The 16,720-nt window shown below is 37.7% G+C and overlaps 1 protein-coding gene across 1 annotated transcript; it reads right to left on the bottom strand.

Annotated features, from left to right (window-relative positions):
* Window positions 1-3,838: 3,838 nt before the first annotated feature.
* On the bottom strand, window positions 3,839-14,806 carry LOC137405344 (carboxypeptidase A2-like). The gene is made up of 12 exons (XM_068091574.1): window positions 14,753-14,806; window positions 12,961-13,922; window positions 10,133-10,211; window positions 9,693-9,826; window positions 9,061-9,160; window positions 8,042-8,143; window positions 7,353-7,463; window positions 6,999-7,109; window positions 6,192-6,282; window positions 5,150-5,352; window positions 4,932-5,016; window positions 3,839-4,062 (listed from the first exon to the last, which is right to left on the bottom strand). The coding sequence occupies exons 1-12, from the start codon at window positions 14,804-14,806 to the stop codon at window positions 3,878-3,880; spliced, it is 2,217 nt and encodes a 738-aa protein (XP_067947675.1). The 3' UTR covers window positions 3,839-3,877.
* Between the last annotated feature and the right edge of the window lie 1,914 nt (window positions 14,807-16,720).

Here is a 16,720-nt window from a genome sequence, read left to right as displayed (position 1 = left end):
CTATTCTGATCATGTTTAGCTGTGAGCTTTTGCTGAGATCATCGGAACTAATTTGATTAATATCAGTGCAGACACCACCTAAGGTGCTAAGCTATAATCAACACCAATTTGTACCAATTAAGGATACATTTTCATTTCTATAAGTTCAACACATTAGATGCATTAAAATTAATAACACTGACTAAAGGTTAAAAATGAAATCTAAGACCTTACCCAAATAGTTGCCCATGTTCTTTTGCTCAGTCTGATACGTCTACGAGTCTTGGCAGTCAAAAAAGAGCCATCACTGTCCAAAAAAAAAGCGGCTCAGCAACTGAAGGAAAAAGAGCATTAGCAGTCGAAATAAGCAGAGCCTCAGCAGACGAATGAGAAAGAGCCTCAGCAGTCAAAGGAGAAAAAGGCAGTCATAAGAACTGTTTTCTTCTATAAATGTCTCTGCTAATTTCTGAAAAGATGCTCAGGTTGTGTTCTTTAAGTTGTGGGAGATTACCGTAAGTACTCATGCTCAAGCCGCGCAGCTTGTGCTCAAAAACAGATGTCTCACGAAAGAAAAAATAATCCTCCAACAAGCCGCGTATGCCCACAGACCACGACTAATGACTGAGGTTTTGTCATCTTTGCCCCATTCAGGAGCGAGAGTATTAAGACGGGTTTTGCTATACCCCCGTCCTCTTGCATAAGAAACCAGAGAATTAATAAAAGAATTTTCTTTTACTTCCAAGCTCGAATTGAAATTCCTAAACCCTTGCATCAATAACTTATTTGCCATGTCTCAGCTAAATTTTTATTGCACTGTTAGAGGGATTCACGTTTATGGAAAGATGACGGTCAAGAATCAAAAGGATTTAATTACCTATGACTGTGGTGAGTTAAACATGAGCGATAAATTCTTCTTTGTTCTAAAGTATTCCATAAACATGACCTTGAAAATAAACGATTAGGTCGCCAAAACCCCGTACATAAAAGTGTATCATGACTGCGATTCTATGGTTATAACGCGGAACTGAGCAGATAGTGCATTTATCGAGAAGCCGCCCTGAGCCCCACGTAAGTTTTAAAAACTTGGCTTTAGCCGCGGCTTATGACCTTGAACCAGAAGCCGCGCCCAACGACAGGCCACGCAGCTTGAGCATAAGGACTTACGGTAGTATTTGAGTGGACTTGTCTTGAGTACATCATGGAAATGTACTAATTTGAAATAATGACTGACTTCTGTTAATTTGGTTGTGTCATATAAAGGAAGCCGACCAACTCCTTTACTGCACTGACCAATCTCTAAATAACTTTTTGAATAGCTCTTTGAATAATTCACAATTGAAGTTAATAAGTGTATATTTTTATAAATGAGAGTCACAATCTATAGGTTCAATCTATAGGTCCCAATCTGGGGGCCCTCTATAGGTAGCTGGCAAAGTAGGCTCTGCCCTTTATTGCCCTCTGAGCCACCTAGCCAAGCTGGCTCAGACACAGTTGGGCTAGCTCCCACCATAGTCTGTTAGAGGTGGCAAAGCTGTGTATTGTCATCATTTCTAATCTCTTCTGGTAGTTTTCTGATCTATCGGGTGTTACTTCTTTTTAATTGGTCTTTAAAAAAAATTTTGATGTGCCAGTTTTGATAATTTTGATGATTCCACGTTTTGCATGATTGTCATTCTGATGGTTGCACGTATTGTGGACATTTCTTTTGGTTTAGGCTTTTCTCCCTAAACCAAAAGAAATGTATTTGGTTTCGCTGATATCTCCATACAGCAATTATTCCTATTGCATAATGATCAGATTAATACAATGGTATTAGAGTTACAGGCATTGATATGTGTTAATTACTACATAGTACTAACCAGGTCTATTTGAAATTCAAATAGCCATAAAATCAGCTTGAAGACGCATAGAAAGGTTTTCTAGTGTGTCGGAAAGTCCTTAGTGTCAACAATCATTGACTGGATTTTGAAGATTGTCACGCATTGCAGTACACTTTAGAAAATATAAATGTGTGCAAACTTGAGGTTTCGTCATGAGTGTTTTTACAAGCATTAATCAGTCGAGATGGGTAAATCACTCCCAGAGTACAAACAAGGAGTAAACATACACTTTCTCAAGCAGGTGAAGACAGCGAGACAGATTGCTGAGGTAGGGTGTAGCAAGAATGGAGTTCGCAAAGTTGGCAAGCGACATCAGGAGACTAGCGGCTTTGCTGCACAGCCAAGGAGTGGAGGATAAAGGAAGGCCACACAGCAAGCAGACAGGTTATTACTGGGACTCTCCCTTGCAAACCGACACCTGGCTAGTACTGAGCACATCAAAACCTGAAAGAAAATTGCAGATTCTGTTGTCCACCTATGGACCACCAGATGACAGTTGCTGGAGAACAGACTGCGTGGATACAGGGCACAAAAAACAACTTTTGACTGAGGCACACAAAAAGAAGCTGCAGTGGGTGAAGGCTCATTGGTTCTGGAGCTATGCTCAATGAAGAACGCTGCTTTTAGACGAGTCCACTTTCACCACCCACCATCTCTCTGGAAAGACTTATGTGCATAGAAGATTTGATGAGGTACCCCTGCTACAATGCCTGCTATTGACAGTGAAACACCGTGAGTCTGCGATAGTATGGGGACTGTATGACCACTGATGGAGTTGGATGCTTGCAGGTTTGTGAAGAGGTGATGAATGGCACTAAGTATGTGAACGTGTTGGAGAAGACAATGTTGAGAAACGCCTACGACCTCTTTGCAGAGGGAGGCTAGGTTCAGGAATCATTGTGATTACTGCTAGCAGATGTCTCAGCAAACATTGTGATTACTGCTTCATATTAGGGAAGAAATTATTTATACATTTAAGTTCTAAGTCGGTGAAAGTTTTCAAATTTGATTTGAATAACGAGAGTCCAATAGTTAGCCTTAAAAATATCGTTTTCTTAAAAAAATGCATGTAGGAGTATTTTTATCAGAGAGATCATCATGTCTGCCGATAAAGCACAGAGAATAAGCAGCAGCACAATTATTAAAAAATACCCAAAGGAGGTCGATTGGTGCAAATGGTAGTGTCGGTCTACCAGGCTGAATGCCATGAGTTGGAGTCTCGTTGAAGGCAATCTTTTATCATAACTTGTAACATTGGCTTTGGATGAACTGACAGACACCAAATATACTGTAGTAACTAAATATATGTTTTTGTTTTACTTTATTTCATAAATATACAATTTTTCTCTCTGCAGCATAGACTTTGCCGTCTGGGAAAAGATGAAGAATTGATTTAAGTTCACATTGAAAATGTGAGCTTCTCTTGACTGAATGTAAAACTACCGTAATCATGGACCCTAAACCAAGTGAAAATGAAAAAGGAGAAGCTGTCGGTACAAACCAATAATACTACGGTTACTGTGCGGTTGCTAGATTAGAAAGTTGAGTTTGGGGAGTTTGGAAAGATCTTCGAACAGATTAAGCTATTTGCATGTGTTTTGCGCTTTGTATAATGTGAAGCGGCCATAACGTAAACACTCGCAAGAACAGGTTATTTACATTGTAAGAGTGGCTACTGTAGTTCTATTGCTGCATACTTGATCATAACTCTTCTACTAATTTCTTGACATTTTAAGTTATCTTTTATTAACAATACTCTATTATTCACTTGACTTTTTTCTCTTGTATTAACAATACTCTACCATTATTTTGATCTAACCTGTTGCGCATTAGTTTGCTATTTTTACAACATCTTGTGTTGTTTCAGATATTCTCAATAAAAGCAAAGAAATAACATGTTATATAAGATTGCTGAAAACCACATTTATTTAGAATAAAATATATCATCAGTACTCTTGCTAGGATCCTTTTGCATTATTCAATAGACACTCCTTTTTGATGGTTACTTAGGTCAGTGGTTACTTAAGGTCAGTGGCTACTTGAGCGAGTGAGGCCCAGACTTCTTCTCCACTGGGCTCAATCTCGGACTCAGGTACTACGAATCCATTATAGCTGTTGCCATCTGGTCTCAACTCATATGTATATGAGTACTTGATTCCAGCCACACCCTTTGCCCAGTCATATGCACCACCGGAAGCAGAATCTGCAAAATTACTTTGTTTAATAGCCTGTGTCAATCGCCGTGACTTTACTTATAATCAAAGAAAAAAGTTTCCATCTCAGCCAGTCGTGTATTTTTCCTTCAATAGCACAAGTGATAACAACTTAATAAGTATGAAAATGGCTAATTTTCTCAATTATAATTCGCTAATAGTAATGATTAATTCAATTACTGTGTAAGTCGCTGAAGATCAGGGCAGAAGTGAAATGTCCGCATTACAAAGGTAGCTGTTGCACTTAAGCTACATGTGTATGCTTGTTTTACCATTTTGACCTCTTCATACTGGTTTATATTTTTGCTGAAAGATTTTGTCCCGGATTTACATGGAGTACTTGAAGAGCTTCAATAGAGCTTTTATTACTCAGTTCATCTTACTTAGACCTTAAACAGGTAACTAGACCTTCATCACTAAGGTCATCTTACTTGGACCTTAAACAGGTAACTAGACCTTCATCACTAAGGTCATCTTACTTGGACCTTAAACAGTTAACTAGACCTTCATCACTAAGGTCATCTTACTTGGACCTTAAACAGGTAACTAGACCTTCATCACTAAGGTCATCTTACTTAGACCTTAAACAGGTAACTAGACCTTCATCACTAAGGTCATCTTACTTAGACCTTGAACAGGTAACTAGACATTCATCACTAAGGTCATCTTACTTAGACCTTAAACAGGTAACTAGACCTTCATCACGAAGGTCATCTTACTTGGACCTTAAACAGGTAACTAGACCTTCATCACTAAAGTCATTTTACTTGGACCTTAAACAGGTAACTAGACCTTCATCACTAAGGTCATCGAGAATAAACCTCTAGCTATGCTCGCTCTCTTACTATTAATTACTTACACAGTATATCTGGAGGAGTACCCACAACAAATCTTGTTCCGTGAACAGCTCTCAGAGCAGCGTTTCCTCTATTAGCAATATTCAGCTGTAATTAAAGAGTAAATAAAACTTGATAGTGTATCACACTTGTTTCGTCTTACAATATGGTCAACAAGGTTGGATAAAGATGTAGCTCTTTCATCTCTATATGACGTTTTAGCATGGGGTTCTTCGCTTACCAAATCTGAATAGTCAGAGGGCTTGTTGCCTCCCCAAGCCCAAGGAGTCAACCACATTTGGGAGTAGGAATGCACTCCCATGTAGAGCTTCACTCGGGGAGCGATGCTCAGAATTGCGTCTCTCATGTTCTGCGTGCATGGCTCAGAGAAGGCTGCACTACCTCCATAGGTGCTTGAGCACGGGGAAGAACTGGTTCCAGATACTGTTTGAAAATTTCATAGTATTATCTCCATTAGGGACCCATTAAATAATCTCCTAACACATTCAACGTGTTAGGTCGGTTCAAATGAGAATTACAATTTAGCTGTTAGAATGAGTTTCACAAAAAACGTCAGTCATTGATTATTTCATTTGTATATTTCTGTATTGCCCTACCAGACCATGCTAATTAGGCTGTTCCAACTGATATCGCTAAAGATACGCTGATAGAGAATAGTAGAGAGTCCTACTGAAGACTCTCATAGTCATCTAATAGGAGGTAAAGTTTCCTTTGTAATTTCTTCTTGGGATTGTAAACCACTTCGAAATCAAGGTTATTTATGGGTAACTAATACAAACCATTATCTAGCAATACTATCAATAGAAGAGTGAATAAGTGAGCAAGTGAAAAAATGAATAGCAACAATCTTTTTACTTCAGGTTATTTTGGCATGGTATTGACAGTTAGTAGTAGTGACACTTGCCACCCCAGTAGTAGTGACACTTGCCACCCCAGTAGTGGTAACGCTTGCCACACCATTGGTAGTGAAGCTATCCTAATAGTAGTGACACTAGCCACCATAGGTGGTAGGGACCCTTGCCACCCTAGTAACAGTGACACTTACCAACCCATTAGTAGGAACACTTCCCACTCCAGTAGCAGTAGTGACACCACCTCAGCAGTAGTGACATCACCCTAGTGGTAGTGACACTTACCATTGTAGTAGCAGTAGTCATGACCCTTGCCAATCTAGTAGTAGGGACCCTTGCCAACCCAGTAGTAGTGACACTTGGCACCCTAGTAGTAGTGGCATTAACCACCTCAGTAATAATGACACTTACCACCCCATTGGTAGTCCCAGTTTCGGTTTGGATCAGTTCCTCTGCAGCTAGACCAAGAATTAGGAGTTCTAGTTTTCCTCCAAAGTCTGTCCTGCAACAAAAATGTTGGGCTTTTCTATAGCAAATCGACGGGCCTGATTTACAGTCAATGGCATGGCAGATTGTTAAAAATGCTTGATGCATGACATCAAACAGTATTTCTTACAATTTCATAATTCGGTATTATCAGCATTTTAATAACATATAGCGCTAAAAGCTACGAGAATAGACAGTTTGCCGCTTTCAATATACATTAGATCTATTTCAAACAAGTTTGTAAGACCTTCCAATAAAGTAGTGCAGGTTTCAGTTTCAACTCTCTTTTCTATAAAACTACATTCAAAAGGTATTAAGGAACACTAGCTTTTGCATTACTAGAGTCCCTCTCTCAGCAGTACAGAGATGTAATGCAACGGACAAAAACAGGTCCCAACATATTGGCTCCTTTAATATGCTGCAGTGGCTAGCCAGAGAATAAATGTATCTATCCCCTGCCTCAAAGTATGGCCACGTCACACCTTCTGGGAAGTCTAGTCAGACTCTGTTGGGGATTTTACTTTGTTCCAACAAGAAGCCCAGATTCACCCCCTAGCTTAGAGCTGGTGTTGCCGGTTCAGTTGCCGGCGATCTGACTCACGATGCAGGTTGTAGTGGTCTTTATGGTTATCCGATCGTGCCGATAGTAGATACTAGTACTTAACCCCCGACAACTTAACTGAACAAAAAAGCAAGGAACAAACAGCGCTAACTGCTAGCATGAATACATACCGAAGTATGTGTGTACTCATAGCCATCTGGGTTTGCAACTGGCAGGAAATACCAATCGTAGTGATCCATTAGATCCTTTACTTCTGGGTCTGTGTTGTAAGTGGTCAGCATCTGCACAAGAATATCAGCATCAGTAAATACTGACAAGCTGACCAAATAAAATTAGGAGGCAAATGTTTGTGTTGCGATTTTCTCACATAATCAACATTTGTGAGCTTAAGGTTTTTGACTTGAGGCGGTTTAGGCCATGGTATCAAGGAGGAAGCAATTCCGTGCTTCGCTATGAGTCAGCACACTATTTTACACCTCATTCAAGGAAATACCAGTCTAGCTGACTCACTGGTATTTTATTACCTTGTTAATAATCCAGACAGTAGTTCCGACAGTCAACCATTCTCTTGCGTGTATTCCAGAGTCTATCCATATGATAGGTTTTTGATCACCTTTAGAGTCCGCTGCACCAATCTAAGTATCACAGAAGACACCATTACTAAAATTTCTATCTTTTTCTAAACTATTATATTTTAATGTATACATTATGTATACATACATATTAATTTACATTTATATGTAGATTATATTAATTTATACCTGTTGACTATTAGCTACTGATGGTTAACCAGTGCCTGCTAGCTACTGACTGTTAACTACCCACTGCTAGCTACTTACTATTAACTACCCACTGTTAACTACTGGCTGTTAGCTGTCTACTGTTACCTACTGACTATTAACTACCCACTGTTAACTACTGACTGTTAACTACCCACTGCTAGCTACTGACTATTAACTACCCACTGTTAACTACTGGCTGTTAGCTGTCTAGTGTTACCTATTGACTACTAACTACCCATTGTTAACTACTGACTGTTAACTACCTACAGTTAACTACTGACTGTTAACTGCCCACTGTTAACTACTGCCTGCTAACAACCTTCTGTAAATTACTGACTGTTAACTACTAACTATTAGCTTCTACCTGTTAGCTGGTGAATACTCAGTTACTAGAGACATGTGGAAATGTTGATTTGGAATCTTACAGATACCTTTATCAACGTCTGTTGCCGCCCCTCATATGTGTTTCCTATTGACTCAACTTTGGCTAAGCTTGGAAAGGCGTTTGCTACTTGATACAGCCATTCTTCAATCTATAATCAAGAGGCAACCATGAAGTTACGCCTTCTACACCAGAGTATGCATGATAGCAAGAATGAACTCATCAGAGAACTTGAAGGGTTTTGGAAAACTTTTCTTCCATCTATACAGCTCAGAGCAATTTTCCATAGATATAGTAAATATTCCTAGAACAGTTAAATAGCTCAAAGCACTCTCCATAGACATAGTAAATATTCCCAGAACAGTTAAATAGCTCAAAGCACTCTCCATAGACATAGTAAATATTCCTAGCACACCAAACATCTATACAGCTCAGAGCACTCTACCATAGATATAGTAATTATTCCTAAGATGCAATAGATATGTTGAATATACCGAATGGCAGCTGACTAGCAAAGAAGTTTCAGCACCATAAAATAATAATGATTAACAAGTAAGGTGATCAACTCTCGCTCAACTAGTTTGTCAATGCTAGAGGACATCTATCAAAGTTTTATGGTAACTCAGGTGGTAACGCAATGCTTTCAATACTCTACATGTCTGAGCGGCTGTTTCCTAGTTCGGGTTTAAATCCCAGAAAGGCCACTGGTGGTGATAGGTAGGGCAGCTGAACTTTAGTCACATCAGGTTGGTGGGCAGTCAGTAGGAAGCAGATTATCATGTCTCCAGTCATTGAGGTTCTCTGAACACTGGTTTCAGACATGCGCAGTCGAGATCGAAGACTTATTGTTTTTGCAACAATGCTCTGACTCACTCTGAGCCTCTGCTCATGCCCTATGCAAGCAGATATCATACCCTTTTAGGGGCTGACAACAGTTAATATACAACTTCAGAATATTCAAGGCTATGTGGAGGTGTTTCATATGCTTCCTTTAGTTTTAGCAATGTTACAGATTGCACAGGGTGGTTGCTAACGAAGGTTGTCTCTCATCATAATGTGAATATTTACCTCATTGTGCCTAGCAAACAGTCCAACTATATTGTTGAAGTTCCCTGCCTGGCTGAAGAGTCTGCGCTCTCTAGGAGTTGCCTTATTCCGATTGATGAGCCTGCAAACACAAATTAAGGCTACATCATCCCCAAATCGCTTCATGCAGCATTTAAGTACATCATTTCTCTAGAGTTTCGGAAAGTCGTCAAGACAGCTGATTTTATGTGCCATTTTAGAGCTGCCTAGAATTTACTAGCTTTTTAACTCATAATTCCTTTTACGGTATATTCTCCATAGTAGCTCATAATTTACTAAAACTTCCTGACAAATACATACACATATAAAATTTTAGATAAATATTTCTCGTGTAACTTCTATGCTTTCATGCTTAGCTGTGTGCAGCTACAGTACCTTCTCTAATTGTTGTCTGGTATGATCACTCCAAAGAATTTACTTAACACAAAACAAAAGAAAACTAATTGAATTGTTTCCAAAGCTTATTAACCCGACTGTTGCTTTGGTTTTTTTTCTTTGACTTCATGAAGCTAATAAAAACTAATTCAAAATAGTTGATTATACTAAACGTCTATCTTGATTGGACAGTTGATGTGCTGAAAGTCTAACTTGATTGGATGATACTTGCAACATACTTTTGAAGATCTTTGTGAATAGTCTCAGGAACCATTCCAAAACGAGTGAAAAGTCGAGTGACATATCCGACTAGACCTGATGGAATGTTTAGATCACATGGTCGTCCAATATGGGGCTCAGTCCAAAAGTCAATCTAGAAGCAGACAACTGTCGCATGGTAAACAATTGAGACATCAATCCATGACAAGTAATCATATAATTGGTAAGGATAAACTTGGCAGCTGTATTTTATATTCTACAGAGCCAAATGAATCGTCTTTTTGCATCTAGGCTTTGCATTGTTAGGTTACGACTAACAGAGATATATGAAATACAGTATTGTCAACTCATTTTCCAACAAACTCTTGCTAAAAGGCGTCAGAAAAAGTTAGAGTGAACACAAGTTACGGTCTTAGAGTTGAAACTAGCAGATATTATAAAATATGATGTTTGATCAAACCTCTTGAAAGTCACTCTCAAGTTTGGACAAAGTATCCACTTGTCTGGTTGTAGTGGGCACAACTCTCAGTAGACGATGCCTATAAAAAAAGGAGTTGAGACAAAGGTTAGTCTCACTCAAACTTTGTAAACACTCATTACATAGAGCAAAGTTGAATAAGCTATTTTATGAATACTGACTGTACCTTCTTAGACGTGACATTAATATTCATTATGGTCATAACAAGCAAATAAGATGAAACAAAACAGCTATAAACAAGAGCAAACAACTTCTGTACATGGTGTGAGATGTCGTATTGATAAATGTACAAACCCGGTGTATGACTTTTGTGTTGCGAAAGCAGCACTGACTACCAGCAACAGAGCTGCCAGTCTCTTCATCTTGGACAAGAATGTAGATCCAGCAAGTTTGACTTCACAGTGAGATTGCCCTTTATATAGCTTCGGTTCCTCTCAAGACTGTCAAGAGCCATTGAGCAGCTGTTGTCTTCACATGATGTCTCTACCAGCACACCCTTCTACTTACTAGCTAAGTTTTCTATAAATTCCTTTTAACAAGCTCCTTAGTAAGTCAATTTATGTGAAGTATTAAAAGAGAACTGTGGGTAATATCAGTGTTCAGCTTGAGTTGGATAGGGTACAGCTAAATGTCTGGTGTTTCACTAGTGCAGATGACCAACCCAAATAGATGTCTTCAGCAGTATTTTATAAATATGGATTAACATCAAATCCAGAAATATAAAAACATAAAAACCTTTGTTTGACAAAGAGAGAGTTTTACAATAAGCAGTAAGCTCACCATCTAACGGTAATATTTCTCTCATCACCAGTTTGAATAGTGTGATGATTGTCTCTGAGTTATTGTGGCTAGCTGTACTACCCGGCTTTGCTCGGGACAGAAAATTAGTTTTTTTTAACATATAACAACATTTGCCATTCTAATTTTCAAACTGCATATCATGAGAAAAGTGTTTTGTGTAGTTGAAATAAATTAAGAGAAAAAAGAAAAACAACTGTAAAGGTTTTCAAACTTTGTCAAACAACTTTTAAACTGATATTTCCTCATATCATAAAGAAAATGTTTTGTGCAGGTTAAACAAACTTAAAAATCTAAAACGACTATAGAAAGGTTTAGATGTAAACGTAAAATAATTATCAAGTAATAGCTAAATTAAGTTACCAAGTAATAGCTAAATTAAGTCGGTTTTGCTGCAATTAGCCTACAATAGAAGATGATTCTGTAATAATACAATTATTACAAACTGAAAAAAACAAAATTAAAAATCCTGAAAATGTTGAATTAATAATAACAGTTTTGTATAGAGATGTGTGTGTATAAAAATGTTACTGCTCCAGCAGAAGCTATCGATCAAAAATTTAAATTCAACGATACTGGTACCTCTCGATACTGGTACAAATGTAAAAATGAGATATTGTACTGTCTTTGTCTGACCGAACAGAGAGAGAATGTTGAGGCTCTTCCTATGGAGATAATACAATTGTCCGGGTGAGAAGAATTGGCCTTGATCGAGGATTTAGCAATTGAACCTTACGAAAAACCGAAAATAGAAGTTCAAGAAAACACAGAAAAAGCATCGAGCTTCATAGAGTTGATAGAATTCATAGTTTCAAAAAATGCTTCATTGCGCGTGTGCCTACGCTATACGGTATATGCTAACGTCTATGATCAATAAGCCTTGTAGAGCTCGGTGGTGGAGCGTGTGGGTTTAAAACTTGCGATTACAATCTCCATGAGTTCAAATCATGAACTCAGAATGCAAAACTTTAATTCCAAGGTTTTAATAGCTTTAGCTTGACAAACAGACAGACAAACCAACTTTGAAAAATGTATATGGATGTCGAGTAGTTGCTCTTCTATAAAACAAAATGTCATGATTTGCATGTACCGGTATATGTGAATCAATTTTAGTGACATCTTTTCAAATGAACATGATTCTAATATTGATTAGCAAACGCTAGAAATACTAGCAGTTTTAGTACAAAATAAATCTTTATACAGCATCCAGCACTTTAGTAGATATGCCTTCATGTATATTAGTAGATACACCTTTACCTACTTTAATATATATAACTTCACTTATACTAGTACATATACCTTCACCTACTTTAGTAGATACACCTTCACCTATATTACTAGTAGATATACCTTCACCTACTTTTGTAGATATACCTTCACCTATTTTAGTAGATACACCTTCACCTATATTAGTAGATATAACTTCACCTATACTAGTACATTTACCTTCACCTATATTAGTAGATATACCTTCACCTATATTAGTAGATATACCTTCACCTATATTAGTAGATATACCTTCACCTATATTAATAGATACACCTTCACCTATATTAGTAGCTATACCTTCGCCTATTTGAATAAATACATCTTCACATGTTTGAGTAGCTATCTAGCTATAGGCATGAACACATTTATAACTCTGTATATTTACAGGTATAACACAGGCATCTTAATGCTTGTAGGTTTATCTACACATTTTCTGGCAAAAAATCAAAACCCAAAAGCAAAAGCAAAATGATGTAACATTCAGAAGTCCAACAGGTGTCACGATGAGGTGTGAGATGAGGCCAGTGGGATATCTTCAGGTGCTGGGGGTATAAACTATCCACTTGAAATAAGCAGCTGGAAAATTCTCTTACAGCCGCTGATAAGCAGCTATTTATTAAGGTCGTCAATGCTACTCTGTCAGCTGGACAGACGACTCCGGGGATCAGAATGTTGTGTGTTTGGTAGGAAGTACCACGAGAGTGCCAACATTAAACAGATCTTTTCTGATTACCCATTATTACCATTCTAGTTTGTCAGCCTGTATGATATATTCTAGTTTGTCAGCCTGTATGATATATTCTAGTTTGTCAGCCTGTATGATATATTCTAGTTTGTCAGCCCATATGATATATTCTAGTTTGTCAGCCTGTATGATATATTCTAGTTTGTCAGCCCGTATGATATATTCTAGTTTGTCAGCCCGTATGATATATTCTAGTTTGTCAGCCTGTATGATATATTCTAGTTTGTCAGCCTGTATGATATATTCTAGTTTGTCAGCCCGTATGATATATTCTAGTTTGTCAGCCCGTATGATATATTCTAGTTTGTCAGCCCGTATGATATATTCTAGTTTGTCAGCCCGTATGATATATTCTAGTTTGTCAGCCTGTATGATATATTCTAGTTTGTCAGCCTGTATGATATATTCTAGTTTGTCAGCCCGTATGATATATTCTAGTTTGTCAACCTGTATGATATATTCTAGTTTGCCAGCCTGTATGATATATTCTAGTTTGTCAACCTGTATGATATATTCTAGTTTGTCAGCCTGTATGATATATTCTAGTTTGTCAGCCTGTATGATATATTCTAGTTTGTCAGCCTGTATGATATATTCTAGTTTGTCAGCCTGTATGATATATTCTAGTTTGTCAGCCTGTATGATATATTCTAGTTTGTCAGCCCGTATGATATATTCTAGTTTGTCAGCTTGTATGATATATTCTAGTTTGTCAGCCCGTATGATATATTCTAGTTTGTCAGCCTGTATGATATATTCTAGTTTGTCAGCCTGTATGATATATTCTAGTTTGTCAGCCTGTATGATATATTCTAGTTTGTCAGCCTGTATGATATATTCTAGTTTGTCAGCCTGTATGATATATTCTAGTTTGTCAGCCCGTATGATATATTCTAGTTTGTCAGCCCGTATGATATATTCTAGTTTGTCAGCCTGTATGATATATTCTAGTTTGTCAGCCTGTATGATATATTTAAAGCGAATATTTTGTCTGTCAGCATCAGCGAATCATTCATTAAAGCAGCATGATTATTACATACGATGTCAAAACAAATGACCTGGTATCATCTCAATGCTGTCTATTTTCTGTTCCATGCATATGGTGAGTCCCCAAGTTTAGTAGACAATGAATGATAGGCTCTTCCGGATGAATTCCATCATGGTTGATTAGGAGACTGAGCTGTAGTAGTCAGTTGCTAATGATCCCTCTAAATGTCGGTATATCATAGCCGTATCTTCAGCATCTGCGATGTCAACTTATTGCTACGTATGTATCTGTGTAGAATCTAAACACTCTCAGAGGCGAGTTGCTTTAAAATGCATCAAAGATTTTTTTAAATTAAATCTCCTTGCTGATACCTCGACATCTTCTCATCTAAAGTATAGAGCATTCAGTTTATTAGCCGGAGCACTCTTTTCTGTTAGTATAATAGCTCACACAGAGATCAGCAACTTTTCTAGTTCTGCTTTGCTTTACTGGTATAAGAACCGCTGTCATGACTTCAACATGAGAATTGCTTATCTCCACATTAGCAGCAAGCAAACCCTTTTTTCATGTATTCTTTACTTACATGCATTTCAGGGTAGAGGCCAACCTCGCTGAAATGTTAACTTATTGAGGGTTAATTTCTGCTTTCATATCTCTGAATATTGAGTATCAGGATTACTAAAAACAACTATATATCTGAGTATTGAATATCAGGGTTACCAAAAACAACCATATCTCCGAGTATTGAATATCAGGATTACCAAAGACAACCATATCTCTGAGTATTGAATATCAGGGTTACCAAAGACAACCATATCTCTGAGTATTGAATATCAGGGTTATCAAAGACAACCATATCCCTGAGTATTGAATATCAGGGTTATCAAAGACAACCAAATCCCTGAGTATTGAATATCAGGGTTACCAAAGACAATGATATCTCTGAGTATTGAATATCAGGGTTACCAAAAACAACCATATCTCTGAGTATTGAATATCAGGGTTATCAAAGACAACCATATCTCTGAGTATTGAATATCAGGGTTACCAAAAACAACCATATCTCTGAGTATTGAATATCAGGGTTACCAAAGACAACCATATCTCTGAGTATTGAATATCAGGGTTACCAAACTCAACCATATCTCTGAGTATTGAATATCAGGGTTACCAAACACAACCATCAGCACAAAGATTATTAATTAGTAAGATATATTCCGCTGTGCAGTTATTTCAAGTGTGTAACTTTGATTACAAAAGCCTGTTGAATAGGCCTAAATGAAAAGGCTGAACATATACTCATAACTCTCTACTGCAGCTGCCTGCTCCTTTCAAACAAAGGATATTAATATTAAGAGGCAAACGAATGTGATTACTTCAAGTGCTGCCTCCCACCCCGCTTTCATACTAAATGTTTGTGTTAGCATTGTTTAATCTCAAGCAGCGGCTGACGTGAAATACAGTTCAAATAAATTGGCAGCATTGCATCAGATGGCTGAGTGTTTCATTTTCATCTTGACCAAATATAACTAAACCTCAATATAATTTTAGTCTTTTTTTAGATTTCTTTGCTGACTGGCAGCACAGCAGGATTAAAAACTTATCTGTATACACCAGAGTCAGCATTATCTTCCGAGGCAGTAGATAATTAGAGGTATGTCGTTTAGTAGGCTACTATTTTGATAGCTAATTGAGTCTACAAGGCTGCCGCTTTACAGAACAAGCAGTTGCGCTTTCTTAAATGAGAAATGGGAAAACCAAAAATCCCGAGTCAATCGATATTTTAGGTGTTCAATGCATAATAATGTTAGTAACATATCAATATATTCTTTTATTCGCTTGTTCTCACACAAACATTTTGTAATCTACACATAATAATTGATTTTTGGTATTTTATTGTGTCTATTTGGGTTGCCTTCTCCACTACAGTCTGGCCCCTTCCCCAACCCTTGTGATCATTAATAAGTAACTGTATACCTATTAAAGAATTTCACAGACGATGTGTGATTATATACCATATTTGTCAACCAGGAAATACACCTGTTGGCTCCTGTAAACTCATGTAAAGACTTGGCGCAAAACAAGAACATGAAAGAGAGATCATAGATCAACAAACACAATCAATCCAATGATTTAACTTGTCAATCTTTTTTAATTGACAGTCGCTGCTGGTGCCCTCTAACTCTAGAGGTCGCTGCTAGTGCCCTCTAACTCTAGAGGTCGCCGCTGGTGCCCTCTAACTCTAGAGGTCGCTGCTGGTGCCCTCTAACTCTAGAGCCGTTGGCCATTTACTCTGTAAAGTTTACTGACTTGGGAAGAATAAGTACCAATATTCTATTAGCGGTAGACTACCCCTTTCACTGTTTCCATGCCACTCCTATGCAGATGTATCTTACTGTAGCCCTGTCAGCCCTGCACCGCTTGATAGTTCACTTTGAAATATCTCAAATCGAACATATAAGGTTTAACTATGCAGAGGCTCTTTTGACTTGTCTACAGGTTCCTCTAGATGGGTAGAGGTGACAAAATGATGAAAAAATTTTTACTGTTCAGTAGGAGAAGAATTTGTTGAGATTATTGTTTATAAAATTGTAATAACCTTCTACTAGCGCCTTTCAGCAATGTCTGATCGATATGGTGATTTTTCTATCAAAGGGTAACAAAGATTTTAGCGAACAGCGAGTGGGTATTAACTATTATAAGCTGAAACCATTAAGATGTTTATGACATTCTTAGACTGAAACCAGTGCTGATACATCGCTAGGCATGA

Source organism: Watersipora subatra, chromosome 9 (genome assembly GCF_963576615.1).
Source record: "Watersipora subatra chromosome 9, tzWatSuba1.1, whole genome shotgun sequence".
NCBI lineage: Eukaryota > Metazoa > Bryozoa > Gymnolaemata > Cheilostomatida > Watersiporidae > Watersipora > Watersipora subatra.
Note: the sequence above shows the minus strand (reverse complement) of the source record. Positions and strands in the feature narration are given on the sequence as shown.